Source organism: Taurulus bubalis (genome assembly GCF_910589615.1).
Source record: "Taurulus bubalis genome assembly, chromosome: 6".
Classification (NCBI taxonomy): Eukaryota; Metazoa; Chordata; class Actinopteri; order Perciformes; family Cottidae; genus Taurulus; species Taurulus bubalis.
The window spans coordinates 16,880,038-16,900,059 of record NC_136594.1 but is presented as its reverse complement, the minus strand read 5'-3'; the positions used below and the strand labels follow the sequence as shown (position 1 = coordinate 16,900,059).

Below are 20,022 nucleotides of genomic sequence, written 5' to 3'. Positions count from 1 at the left end.
CATGTGATGTGATGCGAGTGTGTTTCTGACGAGTGCACGACGAGGTCATAAAGAGGTCAGTGTCAGTTACATGACGGCACACTGGGTGGCTCCACAGCAGTCCTTAATGATGGCCACCCCTGACTTTGTGATGGATGGCTTGTTGGGAGGTGGCTCTGGGATATGTCTCTTCGGCTTTGGAGGAGCTTGACGGAAAGAAAGAGGAAAAAGAGATGATCACACCCTGGAAGTGAAAGCTAACACTCGTGACCGTTTTTTTTTTTTTTTTTTTCTTACTCACTTTGTAAGGATTTGAGCTTCTTCTCCAGCGGCATCAGCTTCAGTCTGAGGTACTCGGCCATCTCTTTGTCCTCCTCTTGCTCCCTGAGTGTAAGAGGCAGTCACACAGTCAGCTGTTTGAATACAATGCAATCAGCACAGGGAGGTTATAAGTCACTGAATGGTGTTGTGCTTTTTTATGGGCCTTCTTCACAGAAGACATTTAGACTTGTCACAGTAGGAAAAGCACAGGTGGAAATAATCAAATTAATGTTGGCTGAATTCCATTTAGCTGTTTGTTTCAGGGTCTTGGTAATGTGCATGCTGGATGACGGTTATTAACGATGGCTCCCAGCGTCCCAGTATGTCATGTGATTAGTAACACCTTTTTGTCGCCAAGAGTAAAACTATCTCCTTGGTCCAATTATATTTTACAAGATGTAAATGATAAAAATGCATTATTCATTATGACAATATAGAAAAGTGGAAAGCAACATGAATATAGTAAATCTACCCAAATACCCCTGAATTTTCATCTACTCTGATTAAACTAAACCATAACAAAAGCACATCTGATGGTCCACTTTTTTTAAATGAACCTTTGAAGTTGCTTTTCTCATCCAGCGTTATTAAACCAGGCTGTGATTTTCTGTCATTGAACATCACGTCTATCTGAAGGTTATCTCTGTCGCACTCTGTGGTTGTCTGAGGAAGCAGAGGAAGAGGACGATAACGAAGGACGTAGAAAATAACAAAGCAGAGCCCTGGTCATCAGTCAGCCTCCCCCACACACACAGCAGTGCTGTGATGATGAAGCGACCGGGTTCACCGCCTTCTGTCATGCTCACATTTACTCTGAGTCTCCTGCCTACGGTTTCTAAATCATCCTATGTTTATCAAATGAAGAATCAAACGGTGGATGCAGTTCAAACCGACACTGAGTGAACAAACAGTCAGGCAGATCTGAATACTAACTGTGCCTGCATGTGGGAGCGCTCTACCTTAATCGCTCCACCTCTGCATCGTCGACCAGGAAATCCCTCTTCTGCACCAATTTATGAATCTTCAGGATCAGCTCTTCTTCCCGCTGCCGGTGTTTCTTGTTTTTTTCTTTCTCTGGGGGAAACAAAGAAGGAAAGTGTCATGAACACGAATAAATGGAACGACTAGAGGACTGAACTTAAAAAACAGAATATTGTATATCCTTGCATGAAATATAAAGCAAGGTTCATACATGTTGCTGCTTGCAACTGACCAAGCTGTGTTCTACAACTCATGACCTTGATATGAATACCTAGGGGTACTTAGGAGCGTTTTAGTGAAACTTTATAATCGCTTAGTCATGTTGAGGAGCTTACTTTTTTTTTAAATGTAACTCTTTTTTTTAAAAAAAAGGTTAAATGGACACGTATCTTCTCACAAGGGTTACAGTACTTTAGTACTTCACATGAATTAGATCGGAACTGTGGATGAGAAGTTAGTTTTAGTTTTGAAAAAACACACTTCCTCATTTCCGTGAGATCAGAAAAATGGGGCGCGGGCTACTGAGATTAACCTTACAGCAAAGTCAGCTGACTCCTAAACTGAGTCACATCACAAACAGACCCATAATTCTCCTCATGTATAATAAGGTTCTGACTCAATTATGTAAATGCTACAGCTCTGTTTGGTTGTTGTTGTATTCACAGTCAGAAATCTACGAATGCAACATCCACTTGTTTTGTCTCGCTTTTCTAACCTTCACACTCCAAAGCACAGAAGGAAAAAAAAAAGTGTGCACACACACACACACACACACACACACACACACACACACACACACACGGGCACACACACATGGGCAGACACACACACGGGCAGACAGCTGCACAGATAGGTTGTCTGACACTGCTGGTGTCTAGGCTGGGTGGGTAAAAAGGGTTTGAACAGTGACTGCAAACATTAGCTCTTTCTCACACCTGGAAACAAAGTGTCTCGGTGCAGCTATACGTGGTGTGTTCCTCCGAGGGCAGAACAATCTGAGGGGAGCGCGGCCACATTGTGTAAATCCCAATGTCAGAGGAGCCGTGGAGAGAGGCCTGTTTGTCACGTGACTCATTGTGCTGGAGGGAAGTAATGGCCTGCCAGAGCCCCAGCAACAGCCGACATGAGGCCCCAGTGGCTCATGGGAATGTCAGCGAGGGGCACTTTTTGTGTAACAGTGTGCAGTTTTGCGCTAATCCTAAATGCATAGGGGTCGGACACGATAATGGGAACGCTTCACAATATAATGCAATCAAAGCTGCAGCCTTTGAGGACAGCGAGATCTCGTCCTCTAGGTTTGCTTTTTTTGGGGGGGGGGGGGGGGGGATACCAGCCTGGGGGAAGTTGTCATTCCACAATACAAGCAATTTTGATAATATATATTTGGAATTGACTACAATCAAATATTCAGTATTTCGCTAACAGATTTTTGTTCTGTTAAAGTTCCCAAAACAAGCAAAATAAAACACATAAAGCACATTCCTCCTCTTACAAATGAAAAGTTGAATGGAAAAGCAATAAAAGACACTGTTGCTCAACTTAATACACTCAGGGGGTTTTCTTGGTCTGGTATGGAGTAGCTTATGGTGGCTAATGCTAGTTATTGTCAGCCAACTTAAATGTGCCCTGTGTTGAGTTTTCTCCTAAACAAACAAGTTATATTTACATTCATTGTTTCTCACAGATCAGTGCCAATAAAGTTAAAAACAATTGAAAACAATAAATAAAACTTCAACGAGTCCCTTTCAGACATATTTAGCTGTTTACGGTTTTTACTGAGTCAATTCTCTGACTCTTTTCTTTACTACTGCTACTGTTTCACGAGATACTTGACATTATTCCGTAATAACCACAGTTACCGCTGTTCAGAAAGAGTTACATAGAATTGCTTTAAACTGGGATTGGGAGGTCACTGGTTCGTTTCTCAGAACAGCTAACGGACGTAGATGTGTCTTCTTGCTGTGTGTGTCCTTGAACACAACACCAGCCCCTCCTGCTCACACACAATGACACATGAGGAGGAGGAGTGTTTTGCTCTTGTTGCTGCCAGGTCCTCTGCACGCAGATCTTCGTATATATGTGTGACCATGTGTGGTGCTTTTAATGTCACTGAACCATTGTCAGCACATCTGAGACACCGACAGACAACACTGGAACTGGCTGGAGTTAAACCAATATTTGATTCTGTACTCTGCGCCGCAAACACAAAAACATCGAGGGAGAAAAAAATGTGTGTACAGTTCATTCATTTTTTTCATACTACCTTCACCATGCGGATGCATTGTTTGTGTATGTGCATGATTATCTCACCCTTATAACTCCACCACGTCCCTGAGAAATATAATCAATCCTGCTTAGCCTAGCAACTTTTCCTATTAATCATAAAGCCGTCTGCGGTGATGGAGCTTGGGCGACAGTAGCATTTTCTGCCCAAAACTCTATTTTTGGTAAAGTCCAAACAGGGACAGTTTCGCACACAGAGGATCAATTCTGTGAGGTTTATTTCCTGATATGCTTACAGCTGGGTTTCTTCAGAAAATATAAGGTGTGTGTGTGTGTGTGTGTGTGTGTGTGTGTGTGTGTACCTGGCACTGTGACAATCTGTCTCAGCTCCTGCTTTAAACTCATGATGTCTTTGCAGAGCTGAATGTCATCCATCCTAGAAGAAGGAAGAGAAAGAAAACAGTAAATCACTGGCTTCCATCAGATTACAGGCAACAGATATTATTTGCTGCTTCCAATTTGGATGTATTAATCTGATTGGAATGACGTTAGGCAGAGTTGTATTGTATGGTGAACTCAGGAAGAAAAGCAGACTGAAAGATCTGTGGGAGGGAAGCAGGCACCAATTCTGTCTTTGATCAAATGAAAAGTTCTTCTATTTCCAAAACATACAAATATATTTTAAAACTTTAATATGTACCTTTTTATACAGAACACAGATGAAAAGAAAATTCCAAACTCGGGATTGGTAAAAAGATTATTTTATTTGTAATCGGCCTTATGATTCCAAGACATCAGTAGCTCTGGTCCTTATCTAATATCTGTGTTAAATGTTGTAAAATGTAATTTTTCTCAACACATATTTTGTTTCAAATAATTCTGCTTATTACGAAAATGAAAATGTGCAAAACATACTTTGAAACTAATAACCACAAGACTTTAAGAGACAGATACATAGAAATAGGGGACTGAAAGGGATCCTATAAAAGAGAACGCCGTCAAATCCCTTGCAAGTTTGCTTAATAACTCACTGAAACGATTAATACCATTCTGTCTGAATGAGTGGTTTGTCGACAAATTATTTCAGCACTAATCCCTGGTGCTGTACTGTAAAACCCACTCTTGTACTTGTCATCAAGACTTCACCGCCTCAGGCCCCGATGTGCCTCTCATCAGAGGGTGTGCAGATGGAAAACATACAACATCAATCAAGCCACGCTGCTCTCTGAGCCCCCTGCAACCCTGACGTCTCATCCTCGAGGCAAACGCATTTCCCCCTCTTCCTTACAAGATCCTGACCCCTCTCTCTCTCTCTCTCTCTCTCTCTCTCTCTCTCTCTCTCTCTCTCTCTCTCTCTCTCTGCGGAGCAGTGACAGCTACCACGGATGTCATTCTTTCTGTGATAGATCAGGCCGATGACTCATCCACAGCCTCCTCTTCTCTCTGCATTTATCCCTGTCACTCCGTTTTACGTCTCCCTCCTCTCTCTCTTTCTCTCCCCCTTGACTCCTCCCTTTAGCTTCGTTCTCCTCCTCTCTCTCTGTTTTTCTCACTCTTTCTGCCTTGTGTTTCACTCTCTCAATGCTATCTGCAGATTCCTGCAGCTTCTGCACTCTGACACTCCATCTGCTACTGTGTGTGTGTGTGCGTGTGTGTGTGTGTGTGTGTGTGTGTGTGTGTGTGTGTGTGTGTGTGTGTGTGTGTGTGTGTGTGTGTGTGAGAGGCTTACACATGAGTCACACAGAGCCTGACAACATCAGAAACGAAAGCACTAGGCAGCGTGGCAGCCTAATGAAGCCTTTCAAGTAGGCGTGTGAATCAACATAATCAACTGAGTGAGCTTTCTAAGATGTGTATCAGCTTCATGCAACACGTCAACCATCAGGCACCGACGTTAGGCGTGTAATGACCCACACAATGCACTGTTCTCTTCCATACGTCACAATGCTGAGACGATTTTACACAGTTCAATACATGAAATTAAACAGGACAGTAGCTTGAATGTTCACTGTCAATTCAGTTTTATATCGATGCAATATTCACTTCTGAATAATGTAATGCAGTTTTCTCCTTTTTTATCAAAAACAACAAGATATGGTGACTAAACAAAATATATTGTTAGTTCAACAACAACACTTTTAAGCTACACTGAAATTGTTTTATATATAGTAGTAGTGTGAAATCTTCCTTCACAGAATATCAATTAAAAGTTCGAAGAGGTTAGATGGCGAAGCTGTGCAGAAATGTCTAATTGGTAATCCAAATGCAAAATTAATTCTTTTGAGCTCCAACAGTTAGTTGAATTATTTGGTTATGCCAATTATTTAATGATTTCAGCAGCTTCAATGAGAATTTGCTGCTATTGTTTATCTTTCACTGAAGTAAACTGATATTTTTTAGGATTTTGGACTGTATTTAAGGTAGTTTTAGAATATCTGAGTACTGCTTATATGGTTTTATGATGTCTAGTTGCTGGCTCGCTTTAAATAAAGTGTTTTACTGCTAGCATGAACGAACATCGGAAATACATGGAGAAACTATTGGGAAAGGGGTTTTGACATATTTTGACACTGTGAATATAATCTATAGTCTCTGTATTGAACAATACAATGAGAACCCGGATTGACTTTAAAAATGTGACACAACATTTCCATTACACAGTATGTGTTCCTAAACACAGATCCATAATCCTTGAGGCTGATGTTGATGACGAGCCAAATGAGTTCATAATGGTGACTCATCAGCTGCTATTGTCATGTCCATCCCTCTGCATAATCAATAGACAAATAAGCAGCCGCTCTCAGTATCGAACAGCATCTTAACACAACCAACTCATATCACAAGGAAATAACTCTTGACGGTTTTCGCAGTGTGTCATGAGAGTGTCAACCCAGAAAACCTCATTATCCACTCAAGGACAGAAGTAGGAGTTGTGATGACACTCTGTCGATTCAATCTTCGTCACACTCGATTACGTCCGGTGTTACATGAACACAGACAGTTCTGCAACTCACATGAAGCGCAGCTCTGACTCTCTGCGGACGAGGACCTCTCGCAAGCGCTGGATACGAGCCATCTCCACCTCGATCTCTTCTGGAGCCATGGTGCTCTCTGCCATGGACACATCTGAATGACCTGGGAGGAATAGGAGGGTATATATGAATAGGAAGGCATAAAAGAGACAGAAACAGGAATCTGTAAAGACAGAAGAAATAAGCATCTAACATTGATGTGCAGATTAGTTTTTCTCCACAAGGACAGCTCTGCTTTAAACTTTTCTGTGACACACTTCTCTTCACTTCGGACGTATTTTCTGGTTTCAAGAAAAACTCCCGGCACACAACCAATTACTCCAGGGGCACAACGCTTGTATCATATTTAAGATGTTAATTGTACATTTCTTTTCCTTTGATTTCATGTTACAAATGCATTAGTTCCATATTTCTGTCACTTTAAAAAAACCTTTCTGCAGTGCCAGCGTCTTGCGAAACACATTTCTCACCTCGTCTCCCTGTGACGTGCCATCGCTCATCAGCCAAGAACATGATATTTGGAGAGAAGCAGCAAGTGCAATTGAGAGAGCCGTGATTTGCATTTTTAAATCTCAGCAGTGCCTCAGGCACAAAGCTTCCATCACTGATCATTATAATGTGTGTGACATGAAGGAAAGTAGGATTTAAGTAGGGCTGCCCCCTCAAAGTCAATTAGGTGAACAATCAATCGTTTTGGTCTTGGTCAGCTATATAATCGATTAGTCCTTTTCTATGCTTTTGCCAACAAATGTATGTGCACATCTCTATTTAAAGTGGTCCTTTTGCATGATTATTTGTGGAGAAACTCTGTTTTAAAAATCTGTGGATTAAATCAACTAATCGGTTTGTCCACAAAATCTTACGAGTGTTTAGTCGACTAAGAAGTTTTTAAGTCGCAGACAGCCCATTATTTATGTATGTAGTACAGGTTTTTTGAGATCATTTTCCAAAGCAGAAGGTTGTTGAGGAAGAGAAAAACAGATCTTCATACCGATATGGATCAATGACCAGCTGAGGCTTCATGCTGATTGGGTCATTCCTCCCTGACCCCACACTCTCCATTTCTGCCAATTAACAAACACTTACTACACTGACCAAACACTTACTGCACTGATCAATGCACTGACCAATTGCTGCAAATGTTGCAACAGACCGATCTATTCAGCACCAAACAACATGTGAGCTACAGTATGAATCTTGATTTGAAGAAACAAATGTATTACGTAAGTGTAGAACTGAGGGAGTGGATTGTTTCAAATCATTAAAAGAGCACTTCATCAATGTTACACATGAAGATCAGTTTCCTAAACATGAGGAGAACTACTCAGCCTATGAAATAGTTGTATAATATCTTCTGTGGCTCTCAAAGAAGCTTTGTCAAGCTTGAAAAAAAACTCAGTTTAGTGAAAAATGTCCAAGGTGATGCCTTTAAATGTCTTGTTTCATCCCATCAACTATCCAAAACATAAAGATATTGTGTTTATAAACTCAAATATTTACATTTGACGCACATTTGTTTTTATGGATATTAATCCTCCTGCGGCCCCTTCCTATAACACACAAACAGAGTAGGAGGATAAAATCCCCAGTAGGTTTTCATACACCTGAATATAAACAAACTATCTGCATCTGTAACCCAGAGCAGATGTGAGGGATGAGATTTATCCACCGTGTGTCTTGTAACATTATAGGATCAGCTCCTCGTCATCCTGCAGCAACATAAACTGCAGTCTGCATTTGTGGTACTTTTCAGAGATGCCTGCTGAGGACAGAGCTGACTCACCACAGCAGACAGAAGTCTGCACAGGAGGGCTCGCTTTGTTTGTGCCTCGCTGATGTTGAATCATCACCCGACGTGTCTGCTGACAAAAGACGCTGACGCCAAAATCAAACTTTATACCATGGAATTGTGACACACTACAAAACACAGCAGCAACTACAATGTTCTTTCTTTATTTTCTCTTTTATCTCTGTGTCTTGTTTTTCTTTGCACACTAGAGCCACGTGCTTACCATCAATAAGACCAAGCTGCATTAATCCCTGACTGGTGGCAAAGTGCCAGCTCAATAATGTCTTAACAGCTCCATCTCATCTGAGCAAGACTCTGACACATTTAAGACATTACAGGAACAAACAGCTTCCTTACGCCCTAATTAAAAGCACCTTGTCCACCCGGTGCAAGTCATCAGCTGCAAATATGAACCAGTCTCCTCACACACAGTTAATTATTCGGCTTGAATATCCCTAATTAAAACAATCTGGATCATCATTGTACATCAGCATTATGATTTAATGAGGAATAAACAGCCTGGAGGGCAAAGGATCGGTGCGTTGCAGTGGCCACATGGGGCTTAACAACAGGAAAACGTCAGCATCTGTATGACACCCAATGCAGACGCCCCTGACACATCCTGCAGTCACACTGTATACTGCTGCTGCTGGGGCTGCCTCTGGAACACACACCTCCTCATAAATAGAAACACAGGCAGTATCTAAGAGAGGAGATAAACCTGGGCTCTGGGTGTGTGTGTGTGTGTGTGTGTGTGTGTGTGTGTGTGTGTGTGCACATGTGCGTGTGCGTGTGCGAGTGTGAGTGTGAGAGAGAGAGAGAGAGAGCAATGGTTGGATCTGTGTTTAAAAATATGGATTATATGGTTAATAATATGGTTTCTTCACACCCTGCTCTCCTTGATGACTTATCGTCAGAGGAACCAACCAGGACACTTCTTAAATGCGTCATTCATCGCCCTTCATCACACAAATTTACAGAAACCTCGGAAACAACGCCTCTGTAACTATTAATATTGATTTTTTTTGTTGAAACTGTGTTTCTTCAGCCTTCTGCACTTTTGAGGCTGCAGTTTGTGATGTAGTTTACAGCTGACTAAACAAGTCAATCAACAAAATACTAATTGCTAATAATTGTCATTTGTCAAGCAAAATGATTCCATCTTCTCCAAAGTGGCAATTTGCTGCTTTTCTTTTAAAACACTGAATATCTTTAAGGGTTTTGGGCTGTGGGTTTAAAAAATAAATAAATCTTGCAATGTAAAAAAAAGCATTCCATTGGGTAACAGTAACAAAATTCCATCACTAAATTGAACAAATGAAATAGATGCATGGCGAAATAATAAAAACATCCAATTCACCTCTACTGCTTGCAGTGTTCATTTATAGCTGAAGTTGTGTTCAGAGGTGTTCGCTCATCAGCTTTATCATTGAGAATGTAGTCTGTGATGTTATATTGTGTCAATAGAAACTGTTATTGTTGTAAAGAAAAGGATATTTTTGTTCTCAGCCTCCGAACAATTACAATAATAACAACTGTGATTTGAACGAAATTTAATTTACCCATAAACTCAAGTATTCTTCTAAATGTGAAATCCATGAAGCGGGGCATCGACTCAAAGCTGCTCGGGCTCCTGCTTCATGTTCATCAGCAGGCTGAATCAAATAAACACAAGTTTCAAAACGCGCTGGGCTTGCTGTATTTGTGGTTTACTCCTCCTTGTTCCAAATTCATTCAGAAACAGCGCGAAGCCCGTAGTGTGCATGCCGGGAAATGAATAGGCCCGTCAGCACCACGGCAGCGCTATTGATAGCAGACATCCCAAAACCTTTGTGAGTCATGTCGGGCCATTAACCGTTTCAACGCGGACTGCAGAGTGAAACACATGCCGACACATCTGGAGACGTTCACGTGCTATTCTTGAACGCCGGACGTTGAAACAACATCGTATTATCTCACATGACGCTCACCTTTGTCCGCTGTCCATGCCGTTTCCGACACCGCACCGTAGCTCCTGAGCGCGCGCTCAGTGTCCGAAAAAGATTTCTTCAGTTCCATGTCGGAGGAGAGTGCCCGCGAACCGAAACCAGTATACTGCGAGTCTTTTAGTTAAATCTACACGGCTCTTCTGTGTGCGTCCTTCCAGATAACTCAGTTTCACCCGGTAACAAGGCTCCAGCGACCCGAGACGTTGAGCATCTTTATCCAAGCTTTCAAGTGCCTCGACGTGTAGATGGAGAAAAGGATGCAGGGAGCATGCGCAGTGCGGGCAGAGATGTGAAGACTTGGGAGACACCCACTATAGCTCCGAGATGATGTTAAAAATAAAACAACAGGCACACATTTGCGTTGGAGTTTTTATTATCAGCATGCCCAATAATGTGTTGCTGTCTTGGTATATTTCAGGTATTTATTGTAAAAACATGTGTGTAAAGCAAGCAGTTGGCTCTTTTGTCCCCTTCTGGTCGTTATTTGGCAGGCTGAAATAACTGCCAAAGTGCCAGATGTTTTCACATAATTTTTAATTTTTTTATTTAAAATTTGATTCAACATTGAATCTGTTTGAACAGTCTGTCTGTTACAATTTAGAAAAAACTTTATTCATTTTTGAAGTCTTCGAAGCAAGCAGAGATTAAACAGAGTGGAAACACCGATAAAAACATGCAGCAGCAGGCCTTTCAAAGTATGTGTTGTTCACAATATATTCCCACATCAGATGCAATCGCATCTAAAGTTCGGTATAATACAGACAAATTAATACTATTTGAACACAACCCTAAACACGCCCAGGATGCACTTCTGATAGTAACAGAGAACATACTTGATATTTCAGATCCAGAAACCTGTGGGCCTGTTCTGTACAGTATAGAATTCAAGATTCAAGCATGTCACCCAAGGTCAGTTATAACTGATTTATTTTGATGTATGCTCAGTAAACACAATGAGTCAATGGGAAGTTTTGTTAGTTTATTCAACAATAAATATGATTTATCTCTACAACAGTGTGCTAAAATAATTTGTATACATTATAGACAACGGCGCCGACAGATCTTTGTGATATCCAAACTAAGAAAATAAATTGAGACATACATGTAGTAAAAGTACACATCTTTCAATTAGTTAATAATATTAAATAAATAAAATTAAATAAATATGATTGCATTTGATCATTGAGTTCCAGTGTCGTACATCAGCATATACATAATAATTAGAAACAAAAACTCTGCAATTTAAAAGATTTTTGTTGTATTATTAATGTCATTCACATTCATTCAGTTCTGTGAGACAGATCAAATTATATAATCACACAGCGTCTCTTGCATATACTTAAAAATGCATAACTGCCAACTCCAATTTAGACACAAATGCATAAATGCATCGGGGGGAAATAGACACATCTATCTACTACACCAGGGATTTCAGGAAAACATGAATACAGTGAAGGAAATGTTTTTTTTTCTGCATGATCGGCTGAGACAGAGAGGATAAACCTTTTAAACTCTATATATAGGAACAACAGTCAGCCCATACTGAGCTATTTATAAAAATGACCTCTATAGAAAATTGCTTGGCGGAGGCAACTGACAACTTGTTAAAACCCTGTTTTCAAGAATCCCTGCAGGCGATGAAAACTATAGCGTTTTTCCAAGAGGCCAAATAAAACAAATATATAAAATAGCAAACAGTATTATAACAATTTGGAAATGAGACAAAGAGACACAATAGAGAGCACTCCACTGTACCACATTAACATAAAGTACGACAACAGGCAGGCAGCATTTCCACATTCAAGTAAATGGATGTCGGAGGCAACCATCAATAGAACAACTCAAAGTAATCCTCAGTAGTAACTCATTGCCTCAATATTTAGGGAACAAAGGTTGAAAATATGTGAATCAATCATGTATTTTCAGATCGCTTCTAGTGTTTTTAAGTACATTTTGTATATACATGTGTATTTAGCACTTCTTGTACCAAAGTGTAAACTGAAACCAAAGCAGAAAGTCCTTAGAGATGAGGCACGCTTGTGCTAATTAAGAGAGACTGATATTTAAATGTTTCGAAATTTGCCCATGAAATTTCATGAAATAAAAAATCTAAGCTAATAAATCAGATTAGCTGCCACTCCACATCTGACTTCTTATTCCGTGTTTTAGATGTAAAGCAGGAGAAGGTGGAAAAAGGTAACTCTCTTGTTTGAAATGTGAAAACACAAAACTGTATTTATAAAAACAAAACCTGAAGATAAGGTGATGTTTCACTGTGAGATGGAAAAGTAGTACTGAATATTTCCCACGGAGGTGATGTGTTGTATGCGTATTGACTACGATACTTATACATTCCATTTGCTGGACGCTGTTTTCCAAAGCACCTTAGAGCGTCACGTGGGTCCCATTTTTAGTTCAACCCTGGTAGAGATTGTGCAACATCAACCAGACAGGACTGCCATCCACTGAACCTGCTGCTTCAACCCTTTATGTCTTGTCCCCCTCCATTTCAACCACTGATTCCACTCACTTCAGTTCTGAGTAGGTTTAGATGCTACTGTTCCCTCTTTGGAAGCATCCATCTTGTCATCGGCTTCTGCTTCATCCTCTTTTGGAGGGAACAACCACGCCAGAGCAGCCCCGGCCGTGCCGTCGCCGCTCTGGCGTGAGAAGCAAAGAAAGGTGGCCCAGACGAAAGCACAGCAGCCGGTGAAGGTGGTCCGCAGGTACAGAGGCACCAAGGCGAAGTTCACAAGCTGAGGGAGGCAGATACAGATTACTGTTGGTCTACATCATTGTACTGATATATTACATCATATTCACGTGCCGAAACATAATTCAGATATATTATTGAAAGATGCCATGCAGAAACTATATTCTCTCTCTATATATATATATATATATATATATATATAATTAAAACTACAGTATTTTAGCACTCACTCTGTCAGTTTTGTGTTGTTATGATATTTAGAATAGGTCCTCAAGCTTTAAATCCGCAGGCTTGTCTTTCAACATGTATCACATTATCATATCTAGCAGCTGTTGAAATTAACGGAAGTTAGAGAAAACTTTTTAATGGTGAAAAGAAATCTAAACTCAAAGGTCCACTTACTGAGCCACAACTCAGGTTCATCACGAGGTTGTGGAAAGTGATTCATAGAGTAAAGAATCATTAGCAAGTGGACCTTTGAGCTTAGATTGTCTTTACTATGTTCACAAGGGTCAACAACTAGCATCCATGCATGACAGATGTTAATATTTACCTGCATAAATGGCCAGAACATAAGCCCCGTCTGGAAAGAGAGAAAACAGAAAGCACATGATAAATCAAATTAAACACTTAGGGACTGAGATGCATATGAATGAGTGAAAGTTAGAGTTAGATAAGAGCTATCAGGAGAGATCTTCCAAAACCAAATAATACATTATAAATTAACTGTTTGCATACAAAGTCTTTCAAATACATTGAGCATCAGTTTTAGATACACAGACTTCTCCTCTGTTTAGATTTAGACACTAGTTAACTTGTCACAACATGTGAAGAACATGTGACAGTCTGTCTCGGCTCCAACTCACCTTATACGTATTTAGGAATTTTTCTCTCCAGTCTTCAAAGATATCCTCTTTTCCCTCCAAGAAGCTGACACCTGGGTGAAGACCAGACAAATGACCATTCATTCTGTGACTGTCAGCTGGAAAATTATTTGACTGATGGGCAGTGTAATGGGTCTATAAACACATGATGTGTGTGTTATAGCAGGAGGATAAATAATCACTCAGGAAATATGTCACATCATGTTTTCGCAAGCAGAGTTATTGATACACATTCTCTTGAAAAACATTATCAGTACGACAGCATGAACAATGTATTGATTAAGCATCAGTATTAAGAGATTTGAATTGCTTTTTTAATGTTAGTTTGATGTTAAGGTTTTCCGCTTTGCTTTTTAGTATCAGATTAATAATATTACGTCAACATATCTTATTTATATTCATTTTGTGTTCTCTATAATGTTGTGAAATTGTAATATTATATAGGTGAAGGCTTTAAATAAGCCCAGTGGGCTTTTTGCCTCTTCCTGCATATTATTTATCTCTGTTTTGTTTGTGGATTTTTTGACTTTTTATTTATTACCATACATGCGTAATATTAACCCTGATGTTGGATGGTTCTTATCCTCCACTCCATCATGTCAAATATGAAATCTAACAGTTTCTGCTTAGTGATGACTTACAGGTGAACTCTGCTAGTCCTGGTCTACACAGGACTACTGATCTTACACTACACTGAGAGGACTCGGGGTCAAGTTACAAGTTGACAGCTATACGAGCTGTTTGAGAAGTTAACCATTAACTGCCCGGCATGCTGTGGTGCCCTGTCGGTAGCTGTAGTTTCCTGTCGGTAGCTGTGTGCCCTGTCGGTAGCTGTAGTTTCCTGTCGGTAGCTGTGTGCCCTGTCGGTAGCTGTGTGCCTTGTCGGTAGCCGTCGTGTCCTGTCGGTAGCTGTCGTGTCCTGTAGGTAGCTGTCGTGTCCTGTAGGTAGCTGTCGTGTCCTGTCGGTAGCTGTCGGTAGCCGTCGTGTCCTGTCGGTAGCTGTGGTGCCCTGTTTGTGGTGTCCCGCTCCCCCACTAACCTGTGTAGAAGACGCTGGTGGCCAGCGGTGCCGCGGTGGTCTGGTCCAGGAGCAGCTTCTTCATCACCATCCTGACGGAGTTCCCGGGGAAACTGCGCTCCAGGAACCGCATCCAGAAGAAATTGAAGTTCCCGTGGAAAGTGAACGCGACCACGGCCACGTTCCGCGTGTGTCGCCAGTCCAGTTCGTCCGTCGTCCGCGTGAACCGCTGGTGGACGAAGTCCCCCCCGGCGAACAGGCAGCCGTACAGTGTCACGTTGGTGACCCACGGGAACCGACGGACGTGTCTCAAAAACGCCTGTCGCATTGTTTATTTGTTTGCAGTTACTGTCGCTCGGTTGAAATAAATGTGGTCTCAGCGAAATGTGATTTACTCAGATTAATGTTCGCTAAACGTGACACATCGCACCGATGTGTCACGTTTATATTCCTCGTAAAATGAAGTTCGTGAATGAAATCTCAGAGAGGATACTTGCTTTCCATCCACCATCCGATCCGATACCCGGCACGGGACCTGCTGCCAGTTTGCTCTTCCACCGGCCGGGTCGGGTTTGCGTAGAATGACTACGCCCCTTTTACGTAATAAAAAGAGTACCCATGTCAACTGCCTGAGGTGATCTGGTACCCATTCAGTTTAATAAACACACCATTATCTGAAATGGTTATGTGAGCCGATTCATTTTCTAATTAACATAAACATTTCACATAAAACATTACAGGATCCCGTCAATATGTGGCTAAGATATGGAAATGTTTTCCATATCTTAGCCACTTAGATAGTACTACCTAATGGACAAACTATGGAGGTCAATGACATGATAACAGACATATATTTGGCATTTCTATAGTTGGACCATTGGCCTTGGACCAAGTAATTAACAAAATCAGTATTCTATTGAAGCGCTGAACTCCAAAAAACCAACCTTTTTTTCCACCTTTTCAACTTCATTCACTCTGATTATAAACATGACCATTTCATACTAGATTTGACCATTTACATTTATTTTATCAACAGGTACAGTGTGTCCAAAAGTTGCCCTGAGTGCTTTAAGCCCCTTGCAATCTCCTGAACAACACAACTGATGAAAAGGCCGTCTACAGTTTACATGGTATTGTTTTCGTTTCAATCATTGAAAAAAAAGAAAAGACATCGTAAAATCACATGTTTGAGGAGAATACACATCTTCCCCTGCAGATTAGTATACACATCTACACATGCATGGCCAAGTATACAGCGGTATGATGGAGTAAAATATCATAATCCATTTTAATCAGGAATGTGCATTTGTAGAGAAAAATAAACTTTGCTCAACTTTTTTAACAATACAGAGCTTTGCAATTTGTATTTTCTTCACTGTTTTAAACAGCAAGTTCCAAAATAAACATATTCTTCATTTTTGTTGCAGCAAGTTCCCCACCAGAAATTACTCCTCAATGGTATTTCAGGCTTTAGATCATATGGTTTCACATGTTTTCCTCCAGTAAATACATATGGTGCATACATTTCCATAGCATACCTTTACTTTTAGTTTCAGATCCTCCTCCCAGAAAAACAGACTTAAAACTTGCTTGGGATTGGCCAGGCTTCATTTGACATTAACCGACTGACAAAAATATTAAGGCAAACAAATGAAGTTTGAATTATACAAGTTGATTGACTGTAATGCTATACGCTGAACAACGGATGCATGCAAGTTTGGGACTGAATAGAAAAAAAAATATGCTGTGAAAAAAAGTGCAACCATAATTTTTGGCCCCCCAAAAAAACACAACATGATAAGTAAGGTTTTTTGACTAGTCATGAGACAGAAAAGTGAAACAGCCAAGTATAGTAGGACTTTAACCTTGACTTACTGCAACATAGCAGATGGTATAAGTTGCATACTTGACACCATCTCCCAAGAGTAGAACAAATAATTGTTACAGGCACTAACCGAATCCTTTGTACCGATACTCTTTCTACTGGACCAGCCAGATGAGTCAGGAGAGCCATTCAACATACATGCAGTATGCTCCAGCCAGGGGATACCTCCATGTTAAGACACAATGAACAAAATACAGACAGATGATGGATGGGTCACAGTGTATCCATTGAGCTGAGAGGCAACAACAGTCAGGTTCCATGGTAAGGTCCAGTGAGCGATACGAGTAGAGCCTTATGGCTAGACAGCCCTCTCCCAGTCCCCCCTCTCAGTCCTGTGGTAGAGCTGAGGCTGACCCCCGGGGAACAGGCTATCAGAGTTGGGGTGTTCTAAAAGGAACTGGATGGTGGTCTTCATGTGCTGGACAAAGTGTGGCGGCTCAGCCATTGGAGAGGTGGACAGGTACTGGGCATGGGAGAGAAATACCAGAGTCAAAAGTCTGTAATATGTCACTTTCAGGACTGCTGCTTCCCACTCATTTTGGGAGTTTTTGAGACCTTGAATGAAGCATGAAAAATAGAGACGTATAACAAAGGATGAGGCAGATATTCTTTACAGGAGTAATTACTTCCACAATCCTTTACCTTTAAAATTGTGTCATCATCTTGTGACAACCAGAAGGCAATATCCAGATTTGGAGACCACTTGCAAGGCCCGATTTGAACAACCCCCCGACTTGAGTCATATATGTCTGCCATCTGCAAAAAGAATGAAACACACTTTAATTGTATTATTGATCTTTGAATTGACATCGTGTCCTTTTAAATGTACTGAATAAAACAAATTATGAATGTGAGGGGAAATCTTTTTCTTGGTTATGATTATAATCCAATTATAAGAAAAAAAAAGTTAAACATGTGGCTATATGTTTTTAGATTAATGTTTTTGTGCAATACTTAAACTATTCACACATAGAAAACAACATTATATATCTTCCAGTACCTGTCCCCCAGTGAAGGTCCTTGCCGATCGCAGCTCCTCTGCAGGTCCTTTATGAGTAAATGACGAAGGGAACACTTCCCCTGTTTTAACATTTACACCTGTGCAGAAACAGACATATATACAATGCATTAGAGGTCACGTGACATGAAAGCTATCACTGTGTGGCATATTCATCACTTACCTATTCCATACACTACAGGCCGATGAGTTCCATCAACAACAATGTCATTCATTTCTACAAACAGAGAAAAGAAGGGTAAACTGAATGAAGGCGTAACTAGCAGAATACTTGTAAACAACAGTTAATAAGGATCCTGTTAATGAGGATCCCTAATAAGTTACCTGTGATGCAACATGTTTCCAGATAAATATCCTCTTTTAGTTTCTGGAACGCTGCTGTAAAGTAAAACGAGTATTTTCACATGTTACAAACTTAACTGCTGCATAATATCACAACAACACACAAGGTCAGTTGAAAGAGTATACCCAGTATGTTAAGGCTGAGTTTGTGGGATGTTTTGGACTCATCGATAAATCCCCCGGCAAGATGGAGCTCAAGTCTGCATAATGGAAAGCGAAGTAAAGGAAACAAAGATCATCCGAATAGTATGTGCACTGTTATAATGCGTGTTTATTTGTGTGATTCCTACCTGCCCTCCTTACTGAAGCTACTCAGCGACGTCACAGCTTTCACGAGGAGCGGGACTTCAGACCATGTGCTGGAACCATCACAGTGAGCAAGGCAAACAGCTCCACTTCCTAAGAAATAATCAAATATGGCAGACATTAGAAATGTCATTCCTAACTATATACCCAGTCAGAATAAGACACAGTATGAATCTAATGAAAGGAATGTTACCTGTGTGTCGCAGCACAACCAAATGGCAGGTGGTGGCATCACCAGATCCAATTACTGAAACACATTCTGATGGGTACAACAAAAGACAGGTGTTACCATTATGATCCCAAATGCTTAACCTAGAGTACTGTCTAGAAGCTAGTTAGAGACAAACAAATGTTGTAAATCTAGATTTTATACCAAACAGTCCAACAAGAAACATTTAAAAAATGTATTTTGGCTGAACTCACTGCATTAAAGTCTACCGAGACTTCTGTTGGGGGAGACATTTTTCTACATTTAGGGAGTGCCACAATAACCTCTGTATGTGAGCTGAGGAATAAAAAGGGTTTATAGTCAGATTATATGTTATATGTTCCAACCGTGAGGCTTTACTTACTGTCTGCTGGTGTTGTGGCAGCAAACTCTCTTTGTTGGACATATAAGAAGCACTTTGGGTCGACATCAACAAGTGGCTTGGAGCTAAATGCTCTCGCATTTTCCTGTGACACAAGAGTAAAATGAATCGTTTGAAAAAGAAACAAAAACACCACCCGTCTATAATATTCATTCGTGTTGTTTCAGAGTTATTAGTACAGACTGTAAACCGTCATCTTTGGGAACGTAGTATTATTTGACAACAACATTTTGTGTTATAAGTGTAAAAACTATAAACGCCCCATGTCCTTTAAGTTGACGTTAGGTCAAATCATTCTCAATCAAGACCAGACAGAAGTTTAAAATATTGTCAATTAAGTCAGCCATCAGGTGTTTTTGATTCATATTTCATGATCTTTGACTGATTGTCTGCCACCTCATGTCACAACCATATCCCGTTCATAAATGTAACAACCGTTTCGCTTTATCATTAACAGCCACTTTGTCATTACATTGTACACTGTTACTGACAAAATAAACTAATACAAACTACTGACAGTATGTCAGCAAGCTAAATTCAGCCACACTTTCTGGAAACAAACCTGTAAATGTGGATATTTGTCGAACAGTTCCGCTGTCGAGCTTATGCGGTCAAGTCCTCTATTTTGAATTAACAACGGCATTTTCTTAAGGTCCACTTTAATATCAGCTGGTTATCATACTATTATAAAGACCGTAACTTCATATTTTATGGCTTAATATCTAAAAATAAAACTAAACATAACGCAGTAAGTGAAAAAACAAATCATCGGATGGAATTTCCTGAATGCTTTCTTCTTCTACGGTTCCTGGCTCTCAGTTTATGACACAGCGCCACTAACTGTTCAAAAGCACCAATGCGTAAAAACAATGATATTCACCTTTCTTATTTAGTGAACATTCGTACGTAGTGTCCGTAGTGTCGAAACAACGCTACGTATAATTACTAGTGGA

General features: G+C 40.5%; 3 protein-coding genes across 3 annotated transcripts; all 3 read right to left on the bottom strand.

Annotated features, from left to right (window-relative positions):
- Positions 1-66: 66 nt before the first annotated feature.
- On the bottom strand, positions 67-10,383 carry bmerb1 (bMERB domain containing 1; the record flags this gene model as incomplete). The annotated part of the gene is made up of 6 exons (XM_079220389.1): positions 67-185; positions 281-363; positions 1,260-1,374; positions 3,867-3,940; positions 6,519-6,639; positions 10,296-10,383. The coding sequence occupies 6 exons, from the start codon at positions 10,381-10,383 to the stop codon at positions 67-69; spliced, it is 600 nt and encodes a 199-aa protein (XP_079076515.1).
- Positions 10,384-12,844: 2,461 nt separating this feature from the next.
- LOC306737443 (mpv17-like protein) lies at positions 12,845-15,256 on the bottom strand (the record flags this gene model as incomplete). The annotated part of the gene is made up of 4 exons (XM_079219177.1): positions 12,845-13,069; positions 13,580-13,609; positions 13,893-13,963; positions 14,950-15,256. 4 exons carry the CDS (start codon positions 15,254-15,256, stop codon positions 12,845-12,847), a joined length of 633 nt encoding a protein of 210 aa, XP_079075303.1.
- Positions 15,257-15,946: 690 nt separating this feature from the next.
- Positions 15,947-19,712, bottom strand: ntan1 (N-terminal asparagine amidase; the record flags this gene model as incomplete). The annotated part of the gene is made up of 10 exons (XM_079219318.1): positions 15,947-17,276; positions 17,456-17,569; positions 17,814-17,911; positions 17,995-18,048; positions 18,156-18,209; positions 18,300-18,373; positions 18,464-18,572; positions 18,673-18,738; positions 19,052-19,154; positions 19,632-19,712. 10 exons carry the CDS (start codon positions 19,710-19,712, stop codon positions 17,112-17,114), a joined length of 918 nt encoding a protein of 305 aa, XP_079075444.1. The 3' UTR covers positions 15,947-17,111.
- Positions 19,713-20,022: the final 310 nt, after the last annotated feature.